Below are 24,602 nucleotides of genomic sequence, written 5' to 3' on the forward strand. Positions count from 1 at the left end.
TCAGCTCTGCCCTGGAGTCAGCTGCATCCTCATCATCCTCCTCTTCATCACTTCCCATGTCCTCTTCATCAGCCGGTGGCAGAGCTACCCCCTCCTCAGCATCCAGCAATGGGATGTGACACCTCAGGGCCAGATTGTGCAGCATGCAGCAGGCCACAATGATCTGGCACTCCTTCTGTGGCTTGTAGAGCAGGGCATACGGAGAGACATGTAAACACCAGAACCTGGCCTTCAGCAGACCAAAGCATCTCTCAATGACCAGTCTGGTACGACCGTGGGCCTTATTATAACAGTCCTCTGCAGCTGAGGATGGACGCCTCATGGGTGTCAGGAGCCAGGGCAGGTTGGGATATTCAGAGTCACCTGTGTGCATAGAGGGAAGAGGCATGTCGAGACCAAGAGGGCAATGGGCGAGGGAAACAAGGGTGCAGGGAGCTGAGGGGCACACAAATGGAGGGGTACATACCGATGAGCCAGGCCCGGTCCCACTGGAGTGGTGCCATCATGTGTGGGACGCTGCTGTTCCACAGGATGTAGGAATCATGCACAGAGCCTGGGTACTTGGCCATCACCTGAGAGATGTACTGGTCCTCGAGACAAACCACCTGCACATTGACCGAATGAAAGTTCTTGTGGTTTTGTCCATCTGTTCATTTCTCCTGGTTGGCGCCAGGGCAATGTGCGTGCTATCAACGGCATCAATGACATGTGGAACGTTTGCCACAGTGTAGAATGCAGCCTTGATAGTGGGCAAATCTGCACGTCTGGGGAACTGGATTTAGATGACCATGGGCCTGATTCTAACTTTGGAGGACGGTGTTAAACCGTCCCAAAAGTGGCGGATATACCACCTACCGTATTACGAGTTCCATAGGATATAATGGACTCGTAATACGGTAGGTGGTAAATCCGCCACTTTTGGGACGGTTTAACACCGTCCTCCAAAGTTAGAATCAGGCCCCATATGTTTTATTAGGGCACACAGTACATCCCTCAGGACGTTGTTGAACATGGGCTGCAACATCCCACTTGCGAGGCCCACTCTGACTTGGAAGGAGCCAGAGGTGAGGTAGTGGAGGACTGACAACACCTGCACTGTGGGAGGGATGGCATTGGGATTGCGTCTGGCAGGCAACAGATCTGGCTCCAACTGGGCCACAAGTTCCATTATGGTCACACGGTTGAGGCGATAGGTCTGGATAATGTGACGCTCCTCCAGGGTAGTAAGGTCGACTAGGGGCCTTAGGGGCCTGTACACCGTGCATTCCTCATCCTAAACCATGCAAGTACCTGGGAGCAGGAGAGAAGTGGTAACATGTTGTGCAGTACAGATGTATGACGCAGTGAATTTCACACACATCACACATCACACACTGTAATTGTAAAATTGTTGCCACCTGTCTGCATGCATGGGACAGGTGGAAGTGAGATCATCCCGCCGATGTAACACGTCATGGCGGTAGGCGGTCACGGACACTGTGCAACTCACCATTGGCTCACACTTTTGTGAATGAGATGCAGGAGCCAATGGTGATTGCCGCCGGCGGTGACGGTGATGTCCGACGTGGCCGTGACTGTCATTTCATCTGCTTATGCTCACTCGACTCCTGAATCTCGTGCACTGAAGACTTCCACTGCATGTGCTGCTGTGTACTGACTGTGGTAGTCAAGATGCTGCGTCATGCAGGAGACCGGGTCCCAACCTTCACTCAGGAAGAGCTGGTGCGGCTTGTGGACGGGGCCCTGCCCCTGTATCAACAGTTGTATTGGGCACCAGAGCAGCACGTGAGCCCCTTGTCATTGTCCTGTGTGTGAGTTGCGCACATGGGGTTAGGGGCCTTGGTAGGTGGCAGTGTGAATGGAGCATGTACATGGGTGAGGGGCTGAGGACTAGGTTGACTGATGGCGAGTGGGTGTGGATGTGTGATGTGTGCTGTCCACTACTGTCCCCAGGTATGCCATCCGACATGACTGTGTTCTTCTCTCTGTGTCACCCATAAAGGTCAGCGCCCATCAGAAGAAGGGGATTTGGCATGCCATCGCCAAGCAAGTGCGGACCCTGGGGGTCTATGCCCGGCGGAGCACCCACTGCAGAAAGTGGTGGGAGGATCTGAGACGCTAGGCCCGGAAGACCACTGAGGCCGAGCTGGGGACCTCCTCCCAACGAGGGAGAGGTGCCCGTTGGACCCCCGACCCCCCCTAATGGCCGGCATATTGGCGGTGGCCTACCCTGAGACTGATGGGCACCTGAGGGCAACACACAGCAGCCACATAGGGGTGAGTACTCACTTGTGACATGTGTTGACATGGTGGCTCTGGTGAGGCATCTTTGGGTAGCTGTAGCGTGGATGCATGGTACACTGATCTCCACTATGGGTTGTGTCCATCTGGGCCGGATTGACATCACAGGTATGAGTAATGCCATGCAGTCAGTGTTAGCGGGGCAGACTCCTCAATGAAGTACTGTGTGGCCACCTACTTGCTGGATCTGCCTGCCAGCACAAGGCAACTGGATCTTCAAATCAAATCAAATCAAATCAAATCATTAACATTTATAAAGCGCGCTACTCACCCGTGCGGGTCTCAAGGCGCTAGGGGGGAAAGGGGGGGTTATCGCTGCTCGAACAGCCAAGTCTTTAGGAGTCTCCGGAAAGCGGAGTGGTCCTGGGTGGTCCTGAGGCTGGTGGGGAGGGAGTTCCAGGTCTTGGCCGCCAGGAAGGAGAAAGATCTCCCACCCGCCGTGGAGCGGCGGGTGCGAGGGACGGCAGCAAGTGCGAGGCCAGCGGAGCGGAGGGGGCGGGTGGGGACGTAGAAGCTGAGGCGTCTGTTGAGGTATTCCGGTCCCTTGTTGTGGAGGGCTTTGTGTGCGTGGGTGAGAAGACGGAAGGTGATCCTTTTGCTGACTGGGAGCCAATGCAGGTGTCTCAGGTGTGCGGAGATGTGGCTGTTGCGGGGTACGTCGAGGATGAGGCGGGCCGAGGCGTTTTGGATGCGTTGCAGGCGGTTTTGGAGTTTGGCGGTGGTCCCAGCGTAGAGGGTGTTGCCGTAGTCCAGGCGACTCGTGACAAGGGCGTGGGTCACGGTTTTTCTGGTGTCGGCGGGGATCCAGCGGAAGATCTTGCGGAGCATGCGGAGAGTGAGGAAGCAGGCGGAGGACACGGCGTTGACTTGCTTGGTCATGGTGAGAAGAGGGTCCAAGATGAAGCCGAGGTTGCGGGCGTGGTCTGCGGGGGTCGGTGCGGTGCCGAGGGCCGTGGGCCACCAGGAGTCGTCCCAGGCGGACGGGGTGTTGCCGAGGATGAGGACTTCCGTTTTTTCAGAGTTCAGCTTTAGGCGGCTGAGCCTCATCCAATCTGCGACGTCCTTCATACCCTCTTGTAGGTTGGTCTTGGCGCTGGCGGGGTCCTTGGTGAGGGAGAGTACAAGTTGGGTGTCGTCGGCGTAGGAGGTGATGATGATGTCGTGCTTGCGTACGATGTCGGCGAGGGGGCTCATGTAGACATTGAAGAGTGTCGGGCTGAGCGATGAGCCTTGAGGTACGCCGCAGATGATCTTGGTGGGTTCTGAGCGAAACGGAGGGAGGTAAACTCTTTGGGAGCGGTTAGCGAGGAAGGAGGCGATCCAGTCCAGGGCCTGGCCTTGGATCCCGGTGGAGCGTAGGCGGGTGATTAGGGTGCGGTGACAGACGGTGTCAAAGGCAGCCGAGAGGTCGAGGAGAATGAGGGCGACTGTTTCACCGTTGTCCATCAGGGTTCTGATGTCGTCTGTGACTGAGATGAGGGCGGTTTCCGTGCTGTGGTTGGTTCGGAATCCGGTTTGTGAAGGGTCGAGCAGGTTGTTGTCTTCCAGGAAGGTGGTCAGCTGTTTGTTGACGGTCTTTTCTATTACCTTGGCTGGGAAAGGTAGAAGAGAGATGGGGCGGAAGTTTTTCAGGTCGCTTGGGTCAGCCGTAGGTTTCTTTAGTAGGGCGTTGACTTCAGCGTGCTTCCAGCATTCGGGGAAGGTAGCAGAAGAAAAAGAAGAGTTGATGACGGTCTGGAGGTGCGGGGCGATGATGTCGTCGGCTTTGTTAAAGATGAAGTGCGGGCAGGGGTCCGAAGGGGCGCCGGAGTGGATAGAGTTCATGATGGATTTGGTTTCTTCCGTGTTGATGTGGGTCCAGTTGTTGAGGGTGATGTCCGGGGAAGCGGGTTCAGTGGTGTATGGTTGGGTCTGGTGTCCGAAGCTGTCGTGGAGGTCGCTGATCTTGCGATGGAAGAAAGTGGCGAGGGATTCGCACAAATCCTGTGAGGGCGTGACGGTGTTGGCGCTGGCGCTGGGGTTGGAGAACTCTTTGACGATGCTGAAGAGTTCTCTGCTGTTGTGGCTGTTTTTGTCTAGTCTGTCGTTGAAAAAGTTCCTTTTGGCAGTGCGGATCAGGTGGTGGTGTTCGCGTGTAGCGTTCTTGAGGGCGGTCATGTTGTCAGCGGTGTGGTCCTTGCGCCAGGCCTTCTCAAGGGCACGACAAGTTTTCTTTGATTCTTTGAGGGTGTCAGAGAACCAGAGAGGTTTTTTGGTGTTGGTCTGTCGATGCGTGCGTTTGAGGGGAGCAAGGTTGTCAGCGCAGTTGGAGATCCAGTTTGTGAGGTTGAGAGCTGCGTCGTTGGGGTCGGTGGTGAGGGTGGGTTGGTTGGCGGCGAGAGCGGAGAAGAGTTGCTCTTCAGGGATCTTGTTCCACTGTCGACGAGGGATGGGTTGAGTGCGGAGGTGGGAGGTCTCGCGTCGGAATGTGAAGTGGACGCAGCTGTGGTCGGTCCAGTGTAGGGCAGAGGTGTGGCTGAAGAAGACGTGTTTGCTGGCGGAGAAGATAGGGTCGAGCGTGTGTCCGGCGATGTGGGTGGCGGTGTTCACCAGTTGTTTGAGGCCGAGGTTGGCGAGGTTGTCGAGCAGGGTGGTGGTGTTGGGGTCGTTGTTTTGTTCCAGATGGAAGTTGAGGTCGCCTAGGAGGATGTAGTCCGGTGAGGCGAGGGCGTGCGGGGAGATGAAGTCGGCGATGGCGTCGCTGAAAGAGGCGCGAGGTCCGGGAGGACGGTAGACGAGGGATCCTCTGAGGGTGGTCCTTGGGTCGGTGCGAATCTGAAAATGCAGGTGTTCAGCGGCGAGGGGGGGGTCTTCGGTGGAGGTGGTGACGCTGATGGAGTCTTTGAAGATGATGGCGACACCTCCTCCTACTTGGTTGGTGCGGTCTTTTCTGGAGATCTTGTAGCCTTCGGGGATGGCGGTAGCGATGTCTGGAGCAGAGGAGGCGTTCATCCATGTCTCCGTGATGAAGGCGACGTCCGGGGCTGTGGAGTCCATCTTCAGAGCTGGGGTGTCAGGGAACTGTGATAGGTCCTGGCCAACCATTGTGCCAGGGGTGTATCCCTGACCTCAATCAGCGGCAGGTTCTGTATGTATGGTGGGGTGGGTGCACCAAGTGGTGACAGTGCTTCTTGACATTAGCCAAGGGGGCCATCCAACTTAACGTGCAGGATCCTCTTAGGTGTCCAGTCCTTTGCATGCTTGTCACAACAGCCATGGGTTGTGGGAAACTACTGTGCAGGTGTGGCAGGTATGACACTCCTTACGTCGAGATATGCCTCCGTGGTTGACATGAGCATTGTTGCTCTTTCCCCCATGGTGTCACCAAGTAGTAGGATGTTCAGAGGTGTGCAAAATGTATCATGGCATGACATGGCATCAAATGCAGATATACTACCCTGTGTGACTGTTGTGCTGGCATTGACTGATTGCACTCTGTCTCTCGCTCTCTCTCTCTCTCTCTCCCTCCGTGTCCTCCTCTATCTTTGTGTGCATCAGCATCATCTGGTGAAGGAGAAGGGGCACCGGCGAGTGTGGAAGCTGCAGCCCATGGGACCCAGGAGCCTGACACCAGTGGAGCCGTGAGGAGCAGTGGGACATAGGGCGAGGGGAGTGCCACGGGGGGAACTGGACCGACCACTACATCTTCTGACTCCCCCTCTGATGGCGGCTCCCTGGCAGTGGCGGACCCATCTGGGACCACCCCAGCACCATCCTTGTCCGCCACCCCCCAAACCAGTACCACCCTCCCTGTAGCTACCCACCCAGTTGCCCATTCCCGCTTACCCAAGATGGTGGGCATCTCCTTCGCCGCAGGCACCTCTGCCCCTGCCTCAGACAGCCCTTCTGCCCTCATTGAGAAGGCTATTGACCTCCTGAGGTCAATCTCTGTGGGGCAGACAACTATCGTGAATGCCATCCAGGGACTTGCATCCCAGATGCAACAGACTAATGCATTCCAGGAAGGCATTTACTGTGCCTTGTCTGGCCTACAGAGATCGTTTCAGGCTCTGGCCTCCTCGTTAATGGCAGGCAGTGTCCCTTCTTCTTCCGTCCCCCCTCCAGCTACCTGTTCCCAATCCCAAATCCCTCTCCCCTCACCCATCCAAGGCACACCTACTGACCCACATGCATCCACATCAACAGACACGGTACGCAAGGACAAACATAGGCAACACCGATGCCACCACCGCCATGCACACACTCAACACACCCATGCAGACATGCCAACATCCACACCCTGCACTGACTCCCCAACCACCTCCCCCCTCCCAGTCGACACTACACTTGCACCTGCAGTCAGCATCCCATCAGTCACTGTTCCTGCCACATGTGCCCTCACTACCACCGTCACCACATCTTCTGACCCCCATTCATGCACCCCATACACCACTGGTGCAGACGCCACAATCATCAACACACCCACATGCTGCACATCCACCCCACCTACAGACACCACCCCAACATACATCCACACTTCCCCACTCCCATCTCCCTGCATCTCCTCCCCACCTCCTCCCAGTACATCTAAACGCATACACTCACTCACCCAACAGTCCCCCCAGCACACACATTTCATCCACTCACACACCTGCACCCACGTACACACCTCACAACCATACCCACTCCCTCCACTCCCAAATATCGTTCCAGTGACCTCCCATGTGTTCCCAAAAAACGTTTCTTGCGTGAGTTTTCACTGTTTCGCACCACTGACCCAGTCCCTGCCCCCCCCAAGCACCCTGCTACCCTTCCTCTGGCCCAGCCTTCTGCATCCCAGTCTGCCACTGCCCATACCCCTCCACCACCTGCCATTTCTGCCCCTGTGTCGTCCACTGCTCCTGCTGCCAAACCCTAGCCCACTCTCTCCTCTTCCCAGGCCAAGCCCACTCCTTCCACCTCCAAGGCCAAGCCTATGCCCACCCCTTGCTAAGCCCCCGCCATCCAAGGGCAAGCCCAAACCGCAGCCCCTTGCTAAGCCCCCACCATCCAAGGGCAAGCCCAAGACCCCCCATCTAATGGCACCCCTAAGGGGCCCACCTCCAGGCCCAGATGGAAGGACCCCCCTCCAAGCCCAAGGATCCCCCACCACCCTCACCCCTGAAGTGCCTGCATTCCCCATTGATGACCCTGTCCTGTGGAGGCCTGCACTTTGCAGTCAGGAGTCAAGTTGGGGCGTCTATGGTTTTTGGAATGGCCCTTGGCCTCTATGTACATGCATCTTATCAGATTTTTAACATATGGTTATCATGCGCCACTGCACCGTTGGTGTTGTTGTTACCTACCCAGTCCTGGCTTTCATTCTCCATGTATGTGTGGTGGTTGTGGGTATTGGTGTGTGTGTTGGTACGAGTGTTTGTTTGCATGTTTGCGAGTGTGTATGGGCATGGCTTCCTGTGTTGTGTGTGTGGGTATACTAATCTTGTTCCCTCCAGTGTGTGCTAGGCTAGTGTTCTTATGGTTGGTGTCGTGTGTCACTGTCGCTGGTCTGGGAGTTGCAGGGCCAGGTAGAGGATTGGAAGGAGTTGCATTTTGCGTGTCATGGCTCGTACGGACATGCCTGTGTTCCTGAAGGTAGGTGTTCCCCTTATCTTGTTTGTTTCTGCCAGGGTTTTGGAGGCGGTGGTTCCACCCTGGAAATCCTGGCAGTGTGCAACCTCGTAATATGGTCGTGGGATGCTACCTGACCGCCAGGCTGTAAATGGCTGCTGCCTGGCGTGCCAGCACTTCTACTGTGGCGGCCCGGACGGTAACTTGCCTGTGTTCTGCAGATATCTTTCCAGGACTTGTAATGTGGCGGTCTTCACCGCCGGGCCCGTGGCTGTGCAGCTGCCAACCCCACAGCAGCGTTACCTTGACTGCCAAACTCGTAATTAGGACCTTAATGTCTACCACTGGATTTGAAACCAAATTTCTTCACTAAGTGCGCTGACAGCATGGGTGGATCAATATCTGCCTACCGTATAAGCCAGCAAACTCATTATGCTGTGTCAGTAAGGATACATGGAACAAAACACTTCCTAAAGCAAATTTACAATTTCTGTGTGATCAAGGGTCTCTGGTTTTTTGTCATCAGTATACACTGCAATAGAACCTAAACTTTCCTTCCCGATAGCTTGGAAATGTTTCATTGTATGTCAGGACCTAAGGCGAGGATTATGCACTTTCAAAGATTACTCGCACTCAAGGGTGTAATGTACACAAATGGTTTGAAACATTATTTCTTCAACAATATTGTCAGCATCTGCAAGGATACATGAAAAAAGGCTTTCTAAAGAAAATTAACAATTGTTATGGGTTCAAGAGACTCAACTATTGTGTTGTGTCATATGTCTTCAAGTATCACACCACACACAGCTTTAAGTTATCTAGAAAAAAAGATATGACATCAAATGACTATTGGACTTCACCCTCTTGGCAATGGACAAAGTTACCCTCTCCAGGATAAACATCCCACAATGCAAGTCTAAAGGTCGTACATCTGAGACTGGCCTTCATGAAATCAGACCAATTCACAGACTGCTTTTTCCAAGAAAAGTCTTTAGTAGAAGCCAAGCTCTAAAAGCAGATGTTGCTCTCAGTTCACATACATGGTTGAAAATTTGGGAGTTCTGAAGGATTGGTCTGTCTCACACAGATTGCACACAAAGGGCCTGATCGCAAAACAAAATGTAATTCCTGCTGGGCTAGTAACTTGATTTACCAGCACAAGTGGAATTATGAAGACCGTTGGGTTATCAAGGATCTCTCTTATTTCACACAGGGACTCTGGCTGCTGAAAATAGCCAAAATCCTTGTGGGAAAATCAGAACACCAATGAGCAATTACCAAGGGCAGTGAATGCTGTAAATCCAATTTCCCCAGTAATTCTCCTATGTGGATCCTCTAGGTCTAAATTGAAATGTGGTGGTTTTTCCAGCCCCTGGAACTATCGGTATGAAGGAGATAAAAAGCAGGTCAAATTACTGCCTAGTTGAGCTCTGCACCTAAAGGGTGTTATCTTAACAGTGCACCATTAATTGGCATGTACACCAGCAAAATGGCAGATCTAAAGAAACAAAAATGGCTCATAGGCCAAACCCTTTCAGGCAATACGGAAAAAAAATATATACACTAAATGTGTCCTCAAGGAATCTAAAAACCTTTTTAGACATCAGCTCAATCTTCCACAAGCTGAAATATATCGCCTCACCTAGACCTTATAGAAAAGGAATGAAGCATGTTCCCAAATACCATCTTCACCTACAATTGGTTACACAATCAAAGTGGATTGGATTAATTTATAAAATATGTGACTGCTGCCTTCAAGACCTCTGAATGTTTTGAGCCTTGAAATCACTGGTTAGTATTATTAAATCTTTATTTCGGCCAATTGTGGCCATAAAATATCTTCACAAAACACAGTTTAAAAATATCCATCATACATATTAGTAAAGTGCACAGAACATTTTTCCTAAATCAGTAATTCAAGTGGCAGCCTAAAATATTCACATTAGCAGCAATAGTTTGAAAAGAATAAGGAATACGTAGACATTCATAGAGCAAGGCGGAACTAGAACGTGCACGTCAGTAAGTGCAATTCAATTCATCTTATTGCAAATGGTATACAAAACCTAAATTTAGTCATACATGCCCAAGATCAAACTACTTAACTGCCTTGAGCACATTAAAATGTGACAAAATCATATATATTAAACAATCATCACTCCTTAAAATCATCTGAAAAGACAGTTACACCCACACAGAACTTGTGTCTTAATCTCCAGGCTTTATGCAAGTATTTGGCCACAGCACACACATATAGATCATTATTGTCTGTTGTTCAAATTCTAAGGTTATTTACTAAATTTCTCACCCCCAAGTTTCTATACACAGGGATCAACCAGGATTTTCTAATACCAGCATATACCGGGCAAAAGAAGATAGAATGTGCTACTGCTTCGAGGGGGGATGTTCATGACTGAGCACTCCAACTGCTCCTAAACGTGTCCAGAGGTAGAATACCATAACAAAATTTCAAGTATAGAGCTCTTGCCTCAAGCGGCTCAATCTTATCAAGAAAGTCTTCAAATAGCGGTGAGCATTTTACATCAAGAAATGTTTCTGTTAGACTACCTAACGAAGGCTTTAGATAACAGTTGTTGCTAAAAAATGTGCAAAATGTGGTTTCAGTTGTTAGGCCATCCCCTTACTACTTTCTATTCTCAATTATAAACTGGGATACTTTGCTGAAACCTCAAACCTCAGTACCATAAAGCTGACTGCTTTTGCATAATAGATTTCCAGTGCTGGCTCTCAATACAGTCCCAGACCAGTGTTCCAGAAGGGCTGTGCTTTTAATGGTCTGAGCTGACCATGATTTCTCAGTCAAACTCCAAGGTAATCAAACTTCTTCACTCCCTCTAAAGGGACACATTGCATATATATTTTCCTACTGAAGAACCTGGGCGGATTAAAAGCCATGAACATTGTTTTATAAATTATTATTTCTAGCCCATGCAAATCACAAAAACTAGAGAATTTTCGGGACAGAGTTTGTTGGCCACCTGGGGTTTTTAATAGTAAGAGGGTTTCATCAGCAAAAAGAAGGGCATGGATTTTCTCGCCTCACAATTTGAGGAAGTGGCTGTTACAGTTGTACATATGCTCAATTACCCCCTTGACATAAAAAGTGAGCAAGGCTGGTGCCAAGACGCAACCCTGATGTACCCACTTTCTAGAAGGAATTCTATTTGTCAATTCTCTCCTGTGGCCCCATATGAACTGCACAAAGTTGTTACTGTGCAAACATACACTCAGCAATGAATCTGGAAACCTCATTTTATGACCCCATAGCGGCCCCCTAGGAACAAGGTCGAAAGCTGCCCTTACATCTAATTAGGCCATGTAGAGTTGTTCTCGCCTCAACCAAACAGTCTTCCAAACCAGGAGGGAGAAGCGACAGGCTTGGATGATCATAATGGTATTTTCCCTAAACCCAGCCTGCAAATGGGAGAGAACCCTTGTTTCTTGCATCCATTCCTGAACTCTGGCTAGGATCTGTCTGCTGAAGAGTTTTTAATTTTTTGGGTGGTATCAAAATTAACAGGTTGATAATTAGCCAGATTGTCCCTAAAGCCTTTCTTAAAAATTGGGATTATTTTAGCCCCTTACCATGTGGCAGGAATATCAGAGCCTGCCGCGTTTGGATTTTAAAGTAGGATAATATACAGACCCCAAATAGATGATTCCGAACGATGTAGGTCAGCTGTGATTTTTTCCAGCCCTGCTGCCTTGCGCTCCTTCTTTGAGTCAATGCCCATCAAAGTCTCATCTAAGGTGAAAACAATATGATTCAAGTTGCCCTCCTCTGTACTTCGTGGGTCCTTAACAGTATTATTGTGGGGATCAAGATCCCGATTAGCTAACAGGTAAAACTCTTTGAAATGCTTAAACCATACCTCTGCTTGAATATAAAACTCATCTATCTTTTTGGGATCTCTACTACCATGAGCAAAAAGGTGCCAAAATTCCTTGTTCTTATTTTTCAAGTTATTGGCTAGATCACTCCATTTTAACCCCTCCCACTCCTTCCTGCTGGTAATCTGAATGATCTTATACAACTGCTATTATGTCTTAAGTGCCCCTACCTTAATCGCCTTGATTAACTCAAACTTGGCCTTCCTGCATGCAGGACTGAATAAATTAGTTCCAGCAATTGTACATTTATGTGAGGAAAGTAGCTTGGAATAATGATCTTTAACGCAATCTTCCATACTACCATGAATAAATTATATGGGAATCATATCGGGAGAGATGTTAAAAAATGGTTCTAATAATTCAGCAACAGTTCCATAAATTTCAACACATTTTTCAAAGCAGTATTTAATACATGTCTATCTATTGGTCCTTCTGTTAATATATTAAAAAGAAGGTGCTGATCAAGTAGCAGTTGCCGCCATGTCATGACAGGAATGCCTATCAACATTAATGTGAGGGTATTATGGTCAATATCTGCCCTATCTAGAATCCTCATATCCCCCATGTTTACCCATCAGCATAAATTCAACAGGAAATAATCAGTATTACTTTTATTCATGGCCCTCTTGAAAGTGTACCTAGGGTTTCAATTAGAGAGTGAGCGACCTTTGCATGCCCATAACCCACGTGTAAAAGCAAATAATCCTAGTTGAGATGCTGCTTAAAATACCTATTTTGTAAAGGGGGTTGTTAGTTTGGGGATATTCCAAACCTTGTCTTTTTTCATCAAATCGCATATGGTTCTTTCTGTGGCTAACAAAGGATGACTAGCAACATTCTCATGTTCCAGATAATCATCCAAAACCTGCATGGTTATAGAGTTATTTTTGCCCTTTAAGCAGTGATTATACACATTATAACATTTTATAGACAGGAACGTATCATACGAAATGAGAAGCCCCAGTATTTCCAAGGCTCTTATATCTAATGACCTGATTTTTATAGTGAGTGATACTTTGATCCAGATGGTTATTCCCCCAGATGGATGACCAGAGGTAGATGGTACTGCAAATATGCTAAAATTAATAAATCTCAGTCTATGAAGTGGTGACACTGCCAAAGTTTCCTGGAAGAGGCACCCATGGAAGGAATCAGCAAAACTGCCCCAGCTTGAGTCCCCAGAATTTGAATTCAGTCCTGCTACATTTCAGGAAAGTAGTCTTAATACAACCTTGTCCAACATATGTGCCTTCCCGGTAGGAGGATCAAGCTTCGTGGAAGAAAACAATCCTGGATCAGGCTGCCATGATTCACTAGAGTTATTCTCGGGTTTCCCAAAATCCACCCACATTTTCCTAGGGGAAGGACAATTGACCTCATGCTAGTTGAATGGTGGGCATTCAATTGATAATGCTGGAAGATTAATAAGTCAATCTACTGCTCTTAAATCAGAATTTAGGGACCGTCCCAGCATTGTATTGGATGGTGGAATTTCAGGAACTTCCCTCCCAAACTGAAGCACAGATATAATCTGAATCTTTTGAGCTTTGAAATCACTGTTTAGCAATAGGCAATAATGTAAGACCTGTAGAACCGGGAAAGCCATCTTAAAAAAGATTCTCACATTTAACAAGCAGTTACAAAAAAAGTGCTCCAGCAAGTCCAGTGAAGTCACATAAACAACTGTAGTTAACATGCCTGGGCCTAAGAACACCATTCAGTGGGATATGCGGATGTGGAAACCGGCAAAAGAAGAAGACCCTATTTTGATATTTCCTCCAGCCCTGCTTCCAACCTGTGATACTCAATGATGAACTGGCATGCAAAACATATGCAAGGGGTCGGATGACCTGTATTAAACTAATGTACTTTACTCAAGCGGAATGCAACTCAGGGCATCATGTGACATGCAGGTGGCCCACTTGCTTAGTAACAGACAGTAAGATCTATAACCATATATAGTTGCAATTTTAGGCACACGCTTGGTTGGTCAGGTGTGACAGAGAAACTATCTTTGCAAATTCTGCAAAGTACCATCCGTTATGAGAGGTGGACATCATGCCTTGCTGCATATTGTATCACGATGTTAGCATGCGTACTACATACTTTAATTCTATCTCTCGATTGGTTGGTAACATATTGATTGTGTAATCTGTGCATCTCTTGACCAAGATCATGCCATGTACCTAATGAAGAATCCCCCTTAATGTTATTCTGATTGGACAATGTATTTGCATATCTTGTAGTTTTTTTTATTTTTATAAAAGACCTGAACGAACTTCTCCAATTCGGTCATTTGTTTGAGAACATTTGGCCCCGTGATCACATTAATATACTGTGATTTGAACTCAACTCTGTGTTTCCTTTATTTGAAAGTGCTTCAACACCATAGCTGTAATCAGGGGAAACATACTTAAGACTTTTGAAACACAAGTAGGTTAAGATAAGTCTTAAAACCAATGTCTATTTTTATTAATAAATGAACATTTAAAGAAATAATGGTAATTCGAACTAAAAGTAATCCCTAAAACATACATGTGATACAATCTCTGAAAATGTCAAAATATTTACAACATAATGTTACTACATTCCTAATGGCTTATCTAGAATAGGTACCAGCATTGACTTTATTTCCTGGAAGAAACCCTGAGTGGGCCTGTTCCAAAACGGAATGGAATTCCAAAAACTGTGAAATTTGCTTCCTGGTGTTTTTTAAATATTTTTATGGGTAAAGGCAAAAGGGAGATTATACAGAAATTGTTCATGCTATCCAGGTCTGCATTAACTTTTTTAAATATAAATAAAGGTATGGCCATGCCATCTTTCATGAATCCTGTATCTGTACTGGGTAGACTGATTAATTACACAGCTTAAGCAATGGGACGGCCAAGCATGGTGAGGCCCTCTTCCAGACTTCATAAGTGCTTTTACTATTGCATGAATGTATGCCGCAACTGTGTAAAATTTTGCAGTGGTTCCCAAAGCATGCCTATCTATATCCAGGCATAGAAGTATGTTTATCTGTGTAGATTTGCCACTATGTTTGTGAATTGAGCCCTGCAACGCTTGAAGTAGAGTTCAAGACTCCTTGAAGTCTCTTGAGAAGACAGCAGATTTCTCCATATTCCACAAACGCCAAAACCTGTTTTATTAGCTTTAAATTGATACGATTTTATGGCTGGCACCACAAAGATCACCCGAAACTTGGAGGGTACTGCAAAAATCCTGTTCTCTACCTCAACAACAAAGGCCTTTTGTATGTGTCTCTTCTTCGCCAAATACTCAGGATTCAAAGGCCCAAATAATGAAGACTTCACGCCACCTCCAGTCTCAGCTCACTGTAGCAAAAGGTTAGTCCTGACCTGCTGCATCACTTTCATGCCTATTGATCTTACTTTTCCCCATCATCAAACATTTCTGCTGAAGCAGTGTAAGCAACTAAGTACATCTAGTCTCCGAGTGTCGGGGTGACAAAAGCAAGATCCAAGGGCACTCAGAGCTAGATCGCCCCTATGGCACGCAGCGACCTGCTGCAATGTAGGAACTGCTCAAATACAAATATCATAGCTCCTGCTTTCAAGAACAACAGTCTGAATAATTAATATGTTTTAGTTCCTAGGTAAACAGTTCACCTTCCAAGAGGAAGGATTTGAGAAAGCAATCAAAACATATTTTAGACTTGGCCTCGTTCAACAGAATATATCTAAGGATACATTTCAGCTAGATGTTATGTCAAGTTGTAAAGGATCAAAAGCACCATATCCACTAAGGCAGCGATTCTTAACCGTCTAGTCAGTACTATTTAAAACATGATATATTGGCAGATTTAACAAGAATATTGTAAAATGTATTCACAATGTAGGATGGAATAAAGTGATATGATTTATTGAAGTAGTAAGATTGTTGGTAATACAGTGCCTTCAGTCTCGCCTCACTGGAATTCTCTGAGTGACCTGTGGTCAACATCCTAAATGCCCTCTGCAGGACTGTTCCATTTTAAAGAAGGGAGGGGTTGAAGGACGGGAGAGTAAAGTAGAGCGGAAAGAAAGAACTGAGTGAAGGTGAATCGAATATATTTAAACAAATATATATAAACAGCAAAATATAAAACTGAGAGTGTTAAAGTACTCTATAAATGTAAAGAGATTTGCAGTTGAAAGTTACACATTCGGAAGGTGTCTTTCTCTTAACTTGTGGGAGCAGCACAAGTACACACAACAGACTAATATCAATGATCAATTACCTGAAATGAAGCAAAAAAGTGAAATGTGAGAGCACAGAGTATTTGATTATCCTGCTGTGCTCACTGTATCCTATGCAGTGCCTCGCCCGTCTTATCTACAGTGCCATCTGAGAAAATTTCCTGCTGTGTTCAACAATTTATGAAAAAAAGAAAAGTGAAAGAAAGAAAGAAAGAAAGAAAGAAAGAAAGAAAGAAAGAAAGAAAGAAAGAAAAATAGATTGTGGATCTTTACAACAACTTTCCAATATGGTTTATACACTTAACCCCTTTCGGAACTTTGCTTTTTCACTTTTTAAACATGTAGATAGTATCACACTTTTTCTTATTAATTCCCTGCTTAACTGTGAATTTCTCATCCATGACATTTCTAGCTAAATCAATATTTCACTGACAACAGCGGTTTCTAAATATCACTCACCTGCAATGGCACTCTCAGGTTAAGCTCCTCTGCATAGTAGCACTGGACACCCCATGGCACACTTAGCAGAATGTAATGAATAGTCTTCTTTGACTTGCGATCTGAATGCTGGAAAGAAAAGCATGGTACCCATGAGATAATGAAGAAGAGTTAGAAGGAGATGTGGCAATTCCCTCAAGTTTCTTTGAATCCCTAGGTGAATGGGCATGAATTACATTCCATCTGAAACTCAAGTCCAAATTAAAACCAAGAGACAGAAGCATGCTTATGTAGGGTTGATTTTATTTCAAAGCATTTTGGCTACAGGCTGTTCCCCAATGTAAAGTATTCATAAAAACCTTAAAAACACGGAAAGACTGAAGACAGGGGAAGAAAATAGAAAAGAGAATATTCCTAGGAAGAAGGTACTCTTGGCTGTGTCGATTGGTCAGTTAATTAAGGTCATACTACTTTATGTGCAAATTCTTCATATGGAGTTCCTTTGGTGTCTCCATGCCGTAGGTCACACATTCATCATGGTTCATTGACAAGTCTGATGTTCGTTTTCCTATTGCACCCATCTTTTTCCGATTTTCCAATACAGCTTTCAGGACCAAGGCCACAGTTTTCGCCACTTCTCAATTAGTGTCGCTTAGAGGCAGCTTCATTGCAGAAATCGTATCAGGGTTCTCTTCATGCCTCAGTTGTGGGGTCGAGGTTTTCTCATGCCCTGCAGCATACTATGATAGGTAAGGTAGTGCAGTAAAATTTCGATACATTCATTCCTGGCATATTTTCCATGTCCCCAAATTTCTGAAGTTACATCTTGTAATGGCGCACACTTTCAGCTCTTTTGCACATTTCAGAGGTGTTTTGAGCGTCTGTTCGAATCTGCAGTTGTTATATGTACACGACTTGCCATTTGAGAAGGGACAGGTTCTGCAAATCTACGTGGTGTTCCTAATGCTAGAAGATTGTTGGCGCCTGTGAGAAAGTAGCCTCTTTCTAGCCTTGTTACCCCCACTTTTGGCCTGTTTGTGAATATATGTCAGGGTGTTTTCACTATCTCACTGGGATCCTGCTAGCCAGGGCCCAGTGCTCATAGTGAAAACCCTATGTTGTAAGTGTGGTTGTTATGTGTCACTGGGATCCTGCTAGCCAGGACCCCAGTGCTCATAGGTTTGTGGCCTATATGTATGTGTTCCCTGTGTGATGCCTGTCTCACTGAGGCTCTGCTAACCAGAACCTCAGTGGTTATGCTCTCTCTGCTTCCCAAAATTGTCACTAACAGGCTAGTGACTAAATTTACCAATTCACATTGGCATACTTGTACACCCATAAAATTCCCTAGTATATGGTACTGAAGTACCCAGGGTATTGGGGTTCCAGGAGATCCCTATGGGCTGCAGCATTTCTTTTGCCACCCATAGGTAGCTCTGACAATTCTTACACACACCTGCCACTGCAGCCTGCGTGAAATAACGTCCACGTCCACCAGGGGAGGTGCCCAGAGCTCCTCGAGTGTGTCCCAGACCTCTGCCATCTTGGAAACAGAGGTGTCTGTGGCACACTGGACTGCTCTGAGTGGCCAGTGCCAGCAGGTGACATCAGAGGCTCCTGATATGCTCTTACCTCTCTTGGTAGCCAATCCTCCTTCCTAGGTAGCCAAACCTCCTTTTCTGGCTATTTAGGGTCTCTGCTTTGGGGATCTCACCAGATAACGAATGCAAGAGCTCACCAGAGTTCCTCTGCATCTCCCTCTTCACCTTCTGCCAAAGGATCGACCGCTGACTGCTCAGGACGCCTGCAAAACCGCAACAAAGTAGCAAGACAACTACTAGAAACCTTGTATCACTTCATCCTGCCGGCTTTCTCGACTGTTTCCAGGTGGTGCATGCTCTGGGGGTAGCTTGCCTCCTCCCTGCACCAGGAGCTCTGAAGAAATCTCCCGTGGGTTGACGGAATCTTCCCCCTGAAACCGCAGGCACCAAAAGACTGCATCATTGGTCCTCTGGGTCCCCTCTCAGCATGACGAGCGTGGTCCCTGGAACTCAGCAACTTTGTCCAAGTGACTCCCACAGTCCAGTAACTCTTCAGTCCAAGTTTGGTGGAGGTAAGTCCATGCCTCCCCACGCTAGACTGCATTGCTGGGTTCCGTGTGATTTGCAGCTGCTCCGGCTCCTGTGCACTCTTCCAGGATTTCCTTTGTGCACAGCCAAGCCTGGGTCCCCAACACTCCTTCCTGCAGTGCACAACCTTCTGAGTTGTCCTCCGGCATCGTGGGACTCCCTTTTGTGACTTCGGGTGGACTCTGGTTCACTTGTCTCCTAAGTGCCTGTTCAGGTACTTCTGCGGGTGCTGCCTGCTTCTGTGAGGGCTCCCTACATTGCTGGGTGCCCCCCCGTCTCGTCTTCCAAGTGGCGACATCCTGGTCCTTCCTGGGCCACAGCAGCACCCAAAAACCTCTACTGCAACCCTTGCAGCTAGCAAGGCTTGTTTGTAGTCTTTCTGCATGGAAACACCTCTGCAAGCTTCATCGCGACGTGGGACATCCATCCTCCAAAGGAGAAGTTCCTAGTCCTCTTCTTTCTTGCAGAACTCCAAGCTTCTTCCAACAGGTGGCAGCTTCCTTGCACCCTCAGCTGGCATTTCCTGGGCTCCTGCCCACTCTCGACACTGTCGCGACTATTGGACTTGGTCCCCTTATCTTACAGGTACTCAGGTCCGGAAATCCACTGTTGTTGCATTGCTGGTGTTTGTTCTTCCTGCAGAATCCCCCTATCACGACTTCTGTGCTCTCTGGGGGTAGTAGGTGCACTTTACACCTACCTTTCAGGGTCTTGGGGTGGGCTATTTTTCAAACCCTCACTGTTTTCTTACAGTCCCAGCGACCCTCTACAAGCTCACATAGGTTTGGGGTCCATTCGTTGTTCGCATTCCACTTTTGGAGTATATGGTTTGTGTTGCCCCTATACCTATGTGCTCGTATTGCAATCTATTGTAACTTTACACTGCTTGCATTACTTTTCTTGCTATTACCTGCATAATTTTGGTTTGTGTACATATATCTTGTGTATGTATCTTATCCTCATACTGAGGGTACTCACTGAGATACTTTTAGCATATTGTCATAAAATAAAGTACCTTTATTTTTAGTACTTCTGTGTATTGTGTTTTCTTATGATATTGTGCATATGACACCAGTGGTATAGTAGGAGCTTTACATGTCTCCTAGCTCAGCCTAAGCTGCTTTGCCATAGCTACCTTCTATCAGCCTAAGCTGCTAGAAACCTCTTCTACACTAATAAGGGATAACTGGACCTGACACAAGGTGTAAGTACCTCTGGTACCCACTACAAGCCAGGCCAGCCTCCTACAGCGCCCTTCTAGAAGCTTGAGCAGTGAAAGTTTGCTTTAAATACTTTTGCCATTCGATCTTAGATATCTCTCAATATTGAGTTCTTTCAGATCTTGTTAGAGTGTCACTAGGGTAATTGAGGGGGTTTTCCTCAATAGACCAGAAGTTTATTTCTTTCCTGATAAACAAGGTTGCAGAATTGGGAAGTATAACGTGTTGTTGAGTAACGACCAGCACAGTTTATTTTTCCAGAATGCAGTACAACTCATACGATTGGTAGCAGTTTCCATCCAGTAGCCATAGCTCCACACTAAACTCCAGACCCAGGATGGAAACTCAAAACAGCTCTGGCAAAAATTTTCAAACCAGCTCTGCTTTACGTTACCCCTTGTCTTTTTTTTTCTCTCATCGCTCTCTCTCTCCTCACCACCATTGTGTCTGGTGTCATACGCACTAGGGAGCTGGAGATAGTGGTGGAGGCAGCAGACTAGGCCTTAAAACCAGACCCAAAGGTTCCACCCTCCCATGGATATACCAGATAGAATAAATCAAAGTTTCCCAACTTGTGGTCCGGGGACTCCTGGGGGTCTGCAAAGCCTCCTGAGGGGGTCAGTGACAGCTTAGAAAATTTATATTAACAGATTAATAAAGCAAATATAATTAAAGTGGCTAAATGTACAATTGAAAATTTTAAAACATACTGTGTCAAAAAATATGAAATTAAAGACTACAAATTAAATTATTTTCACAGATTATTCTTGGGAGTAGTGCAGGTGCAACAAACAGAATATAGTATGGACGATGTGTGACTTCAATTGAATTTAGAAAAAGTTCCAACGTTAGCAGTAAAACTATTTTTTTTATTTACAATTGTTTGCAAATTAAGTAAAATGTGATATACTTTGTGTATTTGATGAATGCTTATTTCTGTATAATTTTGCAGTTCAAATCATCGACAATGTTTAGGCTGGAGTTCCGAGCTTCCAGTATTGACTCAGTGGGGGTCACTGGATTCCTATAATAATTCAGTGGGGGTCCCCGGCTTCCAGCAATGATAAAGTGGGGGTCCACAGAAGTCAAAAGATTGAAAACCACTGATTTAAATGGTTATACTAGCCATGACAAATACTACGATGCTTCGAAGTTAGAGTCTTATCTGCTCTTGGAGATGCCTTTTTATGAGGCTATCTATCACGTTTTCTCTAGCTTCAGATTTTATTTGCTCTGACTTGGAAATGTGGTATCACGGACAAAGTGTTGGAGATGCCCAAATCAAATAATAAGACTAAGAGCTAGCAGGCGGATGATTTACTGAAACATATTTTTGATAACTTTGGTATACTGGTTGCCCCGATAGGTGGCATCAAAACTCAATCAAACAGCACATAATCATGGACCAAAGAACTGTAAAAGTGGACCTTATCAATGAGAACAAGCAGGTGAACAAGCAAAAAATACATTAGAAATCAAGTGAGTTAACAATAATATTCACATAGACAAACCATGGGGAATATAATATACAACACAGTTATACATTAATACCATATGAAGAAAGTCAATAAAGGAATTAATCAGTAATGAAGAGATGCATTATTATTCAAATTTTCATGTACCGCATCAGTCCTTTGGATGAAGGCAATGGCATAAGGACATAGATCCTCAAAACACTTTTAAAGAGGAGAAGTGGAAAAACGTCGATGTTCCGGCCTCAGATGTAAGTCCGCAAGACCATCCTCAGCACAGTTTAAGCTAGAACAATAGATTTGTAGTCCCCGATTTGATCAGTGTGTACATTTCAAAATTACATAAACATACGGTGAATTAACTCAGAAAAAGAATTTGTAAAGTGCTCCTGGTAGAATCACAGAGATGCGGTTTGGCGAAACGTTCAAGGACAGCACCAGCGGTGCCAGGTAAGATTTACCTTCACCTGACAGCGCTTATGCTGTTCTTGAGTGTTTTTCACGAGTGAGTCACAAGTCCCTGATTATAAAGAAATCAGAGAGTGCTGATAATAAGAAATTACAGAGTCCCTTATATTATAACAAAATTATTTCAAATTAGTCGAGCAAAGGCAGAATTATAAGTCGCAATAGGCCACTTTAGCCTCACGCCCCTCGTCTTCATCCAGTGGTCCCAGATGTTTCTCCTAACATAAAAGCAGTTCAACAAACCTGATGCTATGGTTCCCCCTCCAAAATCCCCATATTGGGAACAATGTACGCCATCCCCAATGCCTCCCAGAGACAGACTTAGCGAAAGCCAACAGTGTTTAGGTGGTCATCATTCTATCGAGTCACTTTCATAGAAACAACTTGTCACTACATCGGTTTCAGCTGATTTTAGTTGTCCATAGAGAGTTACTGTACAATATAAACGACTGTAGCATTCACACAATATGTATGTTGGTTAATTAAGAATCACGTTGTTAAAAGGGCCTACCCCTCTTATTCTCCATTAAACCATTTTTTTTTAACTACCGTGACCTCATATGATCTCTGTGAAAAACACTGCATTCTTAACATAATGAACCAATGTTTATGAAGTGGTTAATATTTAGTTATTCCACTGTTAATTGAGAAGTGCCTGGAATGTATCAGACTCACATCTCACTTATTATCTTCATTTGATATATTAGCCTTTATCTTTGTTATTAAACGATTTTCTGTTTTATTTTATTCGTTTGTAATGTTTTCAAGAACCACTGTGAAAAGAAAAAGGAAGTTTAATTGGGCTTTGAACTTTCCATCAGATAACTGGTATGATTTCTTACATAAATTTCATGAGGGGTCCTTTGTCGAACTACAGTAGTGAAGTAAAGTCAGAAGCTCACTGAAAGACATTTGCTCACTGTAATGAGTGATTTATTGTTAGAATCACTATCGTTTCTAGAGGGGCAAAGACTGCAAATGCTGAACGGTGAATACGTTGTAAAATTATGCTACTGCAAAAGACATGTACTTTTGTCACTGCAAGAGAACCTTCAAAATATCAAAAGTACTTAAAATTCTCATAGACATTAGACTGTTTAATCTATTCATATGCCGGCGGACTACAAGCTCCAGAATTATTTCCTGCTGCCAAAGGAGGAGGCGGGCCCTTACTCAGTGATGCATAAAGCGCATCTTATCTACAGCTGTGCTGGACACCTGTGGGCCAGGCCAAGGGCGGGCCTGTTTTCGCCCTTGTTTCCTTTCTCAAGTACTTTGTTTGCTGTAGTTTGTATGCTCCTCCAACTTTTTTTCGCAGCCGGCTGGTTACTGCTTATTGCAGGGCTTTTATAAAAATTATTGACTGATGCTTGGAGCATTCACTGCACTGGTACCTTGCGTTTTACTGTTTTTCTCGTTCTAAAGACATTATGGGAAACAGCGAACTGCCCCAGTCTCATTCCAGACTCATGAACTACCAATGGATATTTAGCATGAGCTGTAGGGGTTATCTCAAAAGAGATTGAACTAGCAGAGCAACAACTCTCGCTCCCAGCTGATGGTACTGAAACATTTGCAGGTCTCCATCGGCAGAGAGAGCCTCCATCTAATGGGCCTGCTTTCTCGATTTTAGACAATGCATCAGTGATGTACCCGAAATCCTGTGGGAGTGTTCCATTAATATGGAAGCTGGCCAGCATTCACCCAGAGTTGGCCCTGCCACTAAGTCCCGAAAATGAGTGCAGAAGCCTAGGACATGTGAGCCTCAAAGTCTAATGTCCTTTAAACATTCCAGCAAGAGGGTAACCATGGCCACCCCGATTCAGCTTTTTTGATGCTTTAAGTGGGATGTTTAGCATTTTCTTAGAGGCAAAGTTGCACCCTATTGTTGACTGCCTTGCTTCTATTGAAAAATGTTTGAGTAATGTTGGGGAGCGGTGTGTGGTAAGACCTGTTAGGCAGTCCTTTAGTGTTAATCCTACCCTTATTCCCTCAGGCCTCCAGAGTACCTCCATTGGGTCCAACCTCAGCATCGGGACGTAATATTTGGGAACTATCTCTGGTATTATCAGTTATGAGGGTAACAGTATTCCATCTCAAGAAAATGCCCAGTCAGACCACTCAACTTCAATCGATAGTCAGCCAGTTCCCCTCCCTGTGATTTACTGCCTGTGGACTCCTGTCCATATGTGGCAGGGTTGGTTAATGTTCCCAGCTTGGCCCCTGGTGTGACACAGTCCCCAGCCCAGCTAAAAAATAAGGACAGGAAAACTAGGGGTAGGCCCAATAAAATTATTACCCCTAGGCTTCTTTTATGAGCATCTGGATCCTTTCATGCCACAACATAATTAATGAGACAGTCCGTTTTCTCAGCTGTATCATGTCAATCAATTCTTATCTGTAAATAGATTTATGGTCCAGTCTGATCTGCAGGATAATGATTGACAGCGCTGTAGGGGTCTGGATCAAAATCATAAATTGGTTCTGCTCACACCACCCGCAGCTGAAATTCCCTGTCATATTACTACTAATTCCCTTTCCTCACATGCGACTCCAGACAGTTTTTAATCGTCTTTGGGATTAATTTGCAGTATGGATTTGTTTGCTAACAAAAATAATCATGAGATTGCAGCAGTATCTGGTGGGCCTTTGAAGGACAAACAGCTTTGTCCAACCATTACTTATTACTCTGTGCCGAGCAGGCTTTTACGCAGACTCTTTCCTCCAATGCTAATTTTTTATTATTGAGCTGGAACATTGCAGGTTTATCCTCCAAACTACCGATTAAGGATTGGTCCACCGTAATCAGCAAATTCAAAATTGTTTTAATGCAAGAGACTTGTGCTTTGCATGCCGTTTTCTCTGATGGTTACA

General features: G+C 46.0%; 1 protein-coding gene across 1 annotated transcript in view; it reads right to left on the reverse strand.

The window, feature by feature from the left end:
- The window catches only part of ANO7 (anoctamin 7), a 2,026,240-nt gene that overhangs the window by 1,227,960 nt on the left and 773,678 nt on the right, over positions 1–24,602 (reverse strand). Inside the window, exon 5 of the mRNA XM_069213645.1 lies at positions 16,461–16,568. Coding sequence (XP_069069746.1) covers positions 16,461–16,568 — 108 coding nt within the window. The remainder of the gene's footprint in view (positions 1–16,460; positions 16,569–24,602) is intronic.

Source organism: Pleurodeles waltl, chromosome 11 (genome assembly GCF_031143425.1).
Source record: "Pleurodeles waltl isolate 20211129_DDA chromosome 11, aPleWal1.hap1.20221129, whole genome shotgun sequence".
Taxonomy (NCBI): domain Eukaryota; kingdom Metazoa; phylum Chordata; class Amphibia; order Caudata; family Salamandridae; genus Pleurodeles; species Pleurodeles waltl.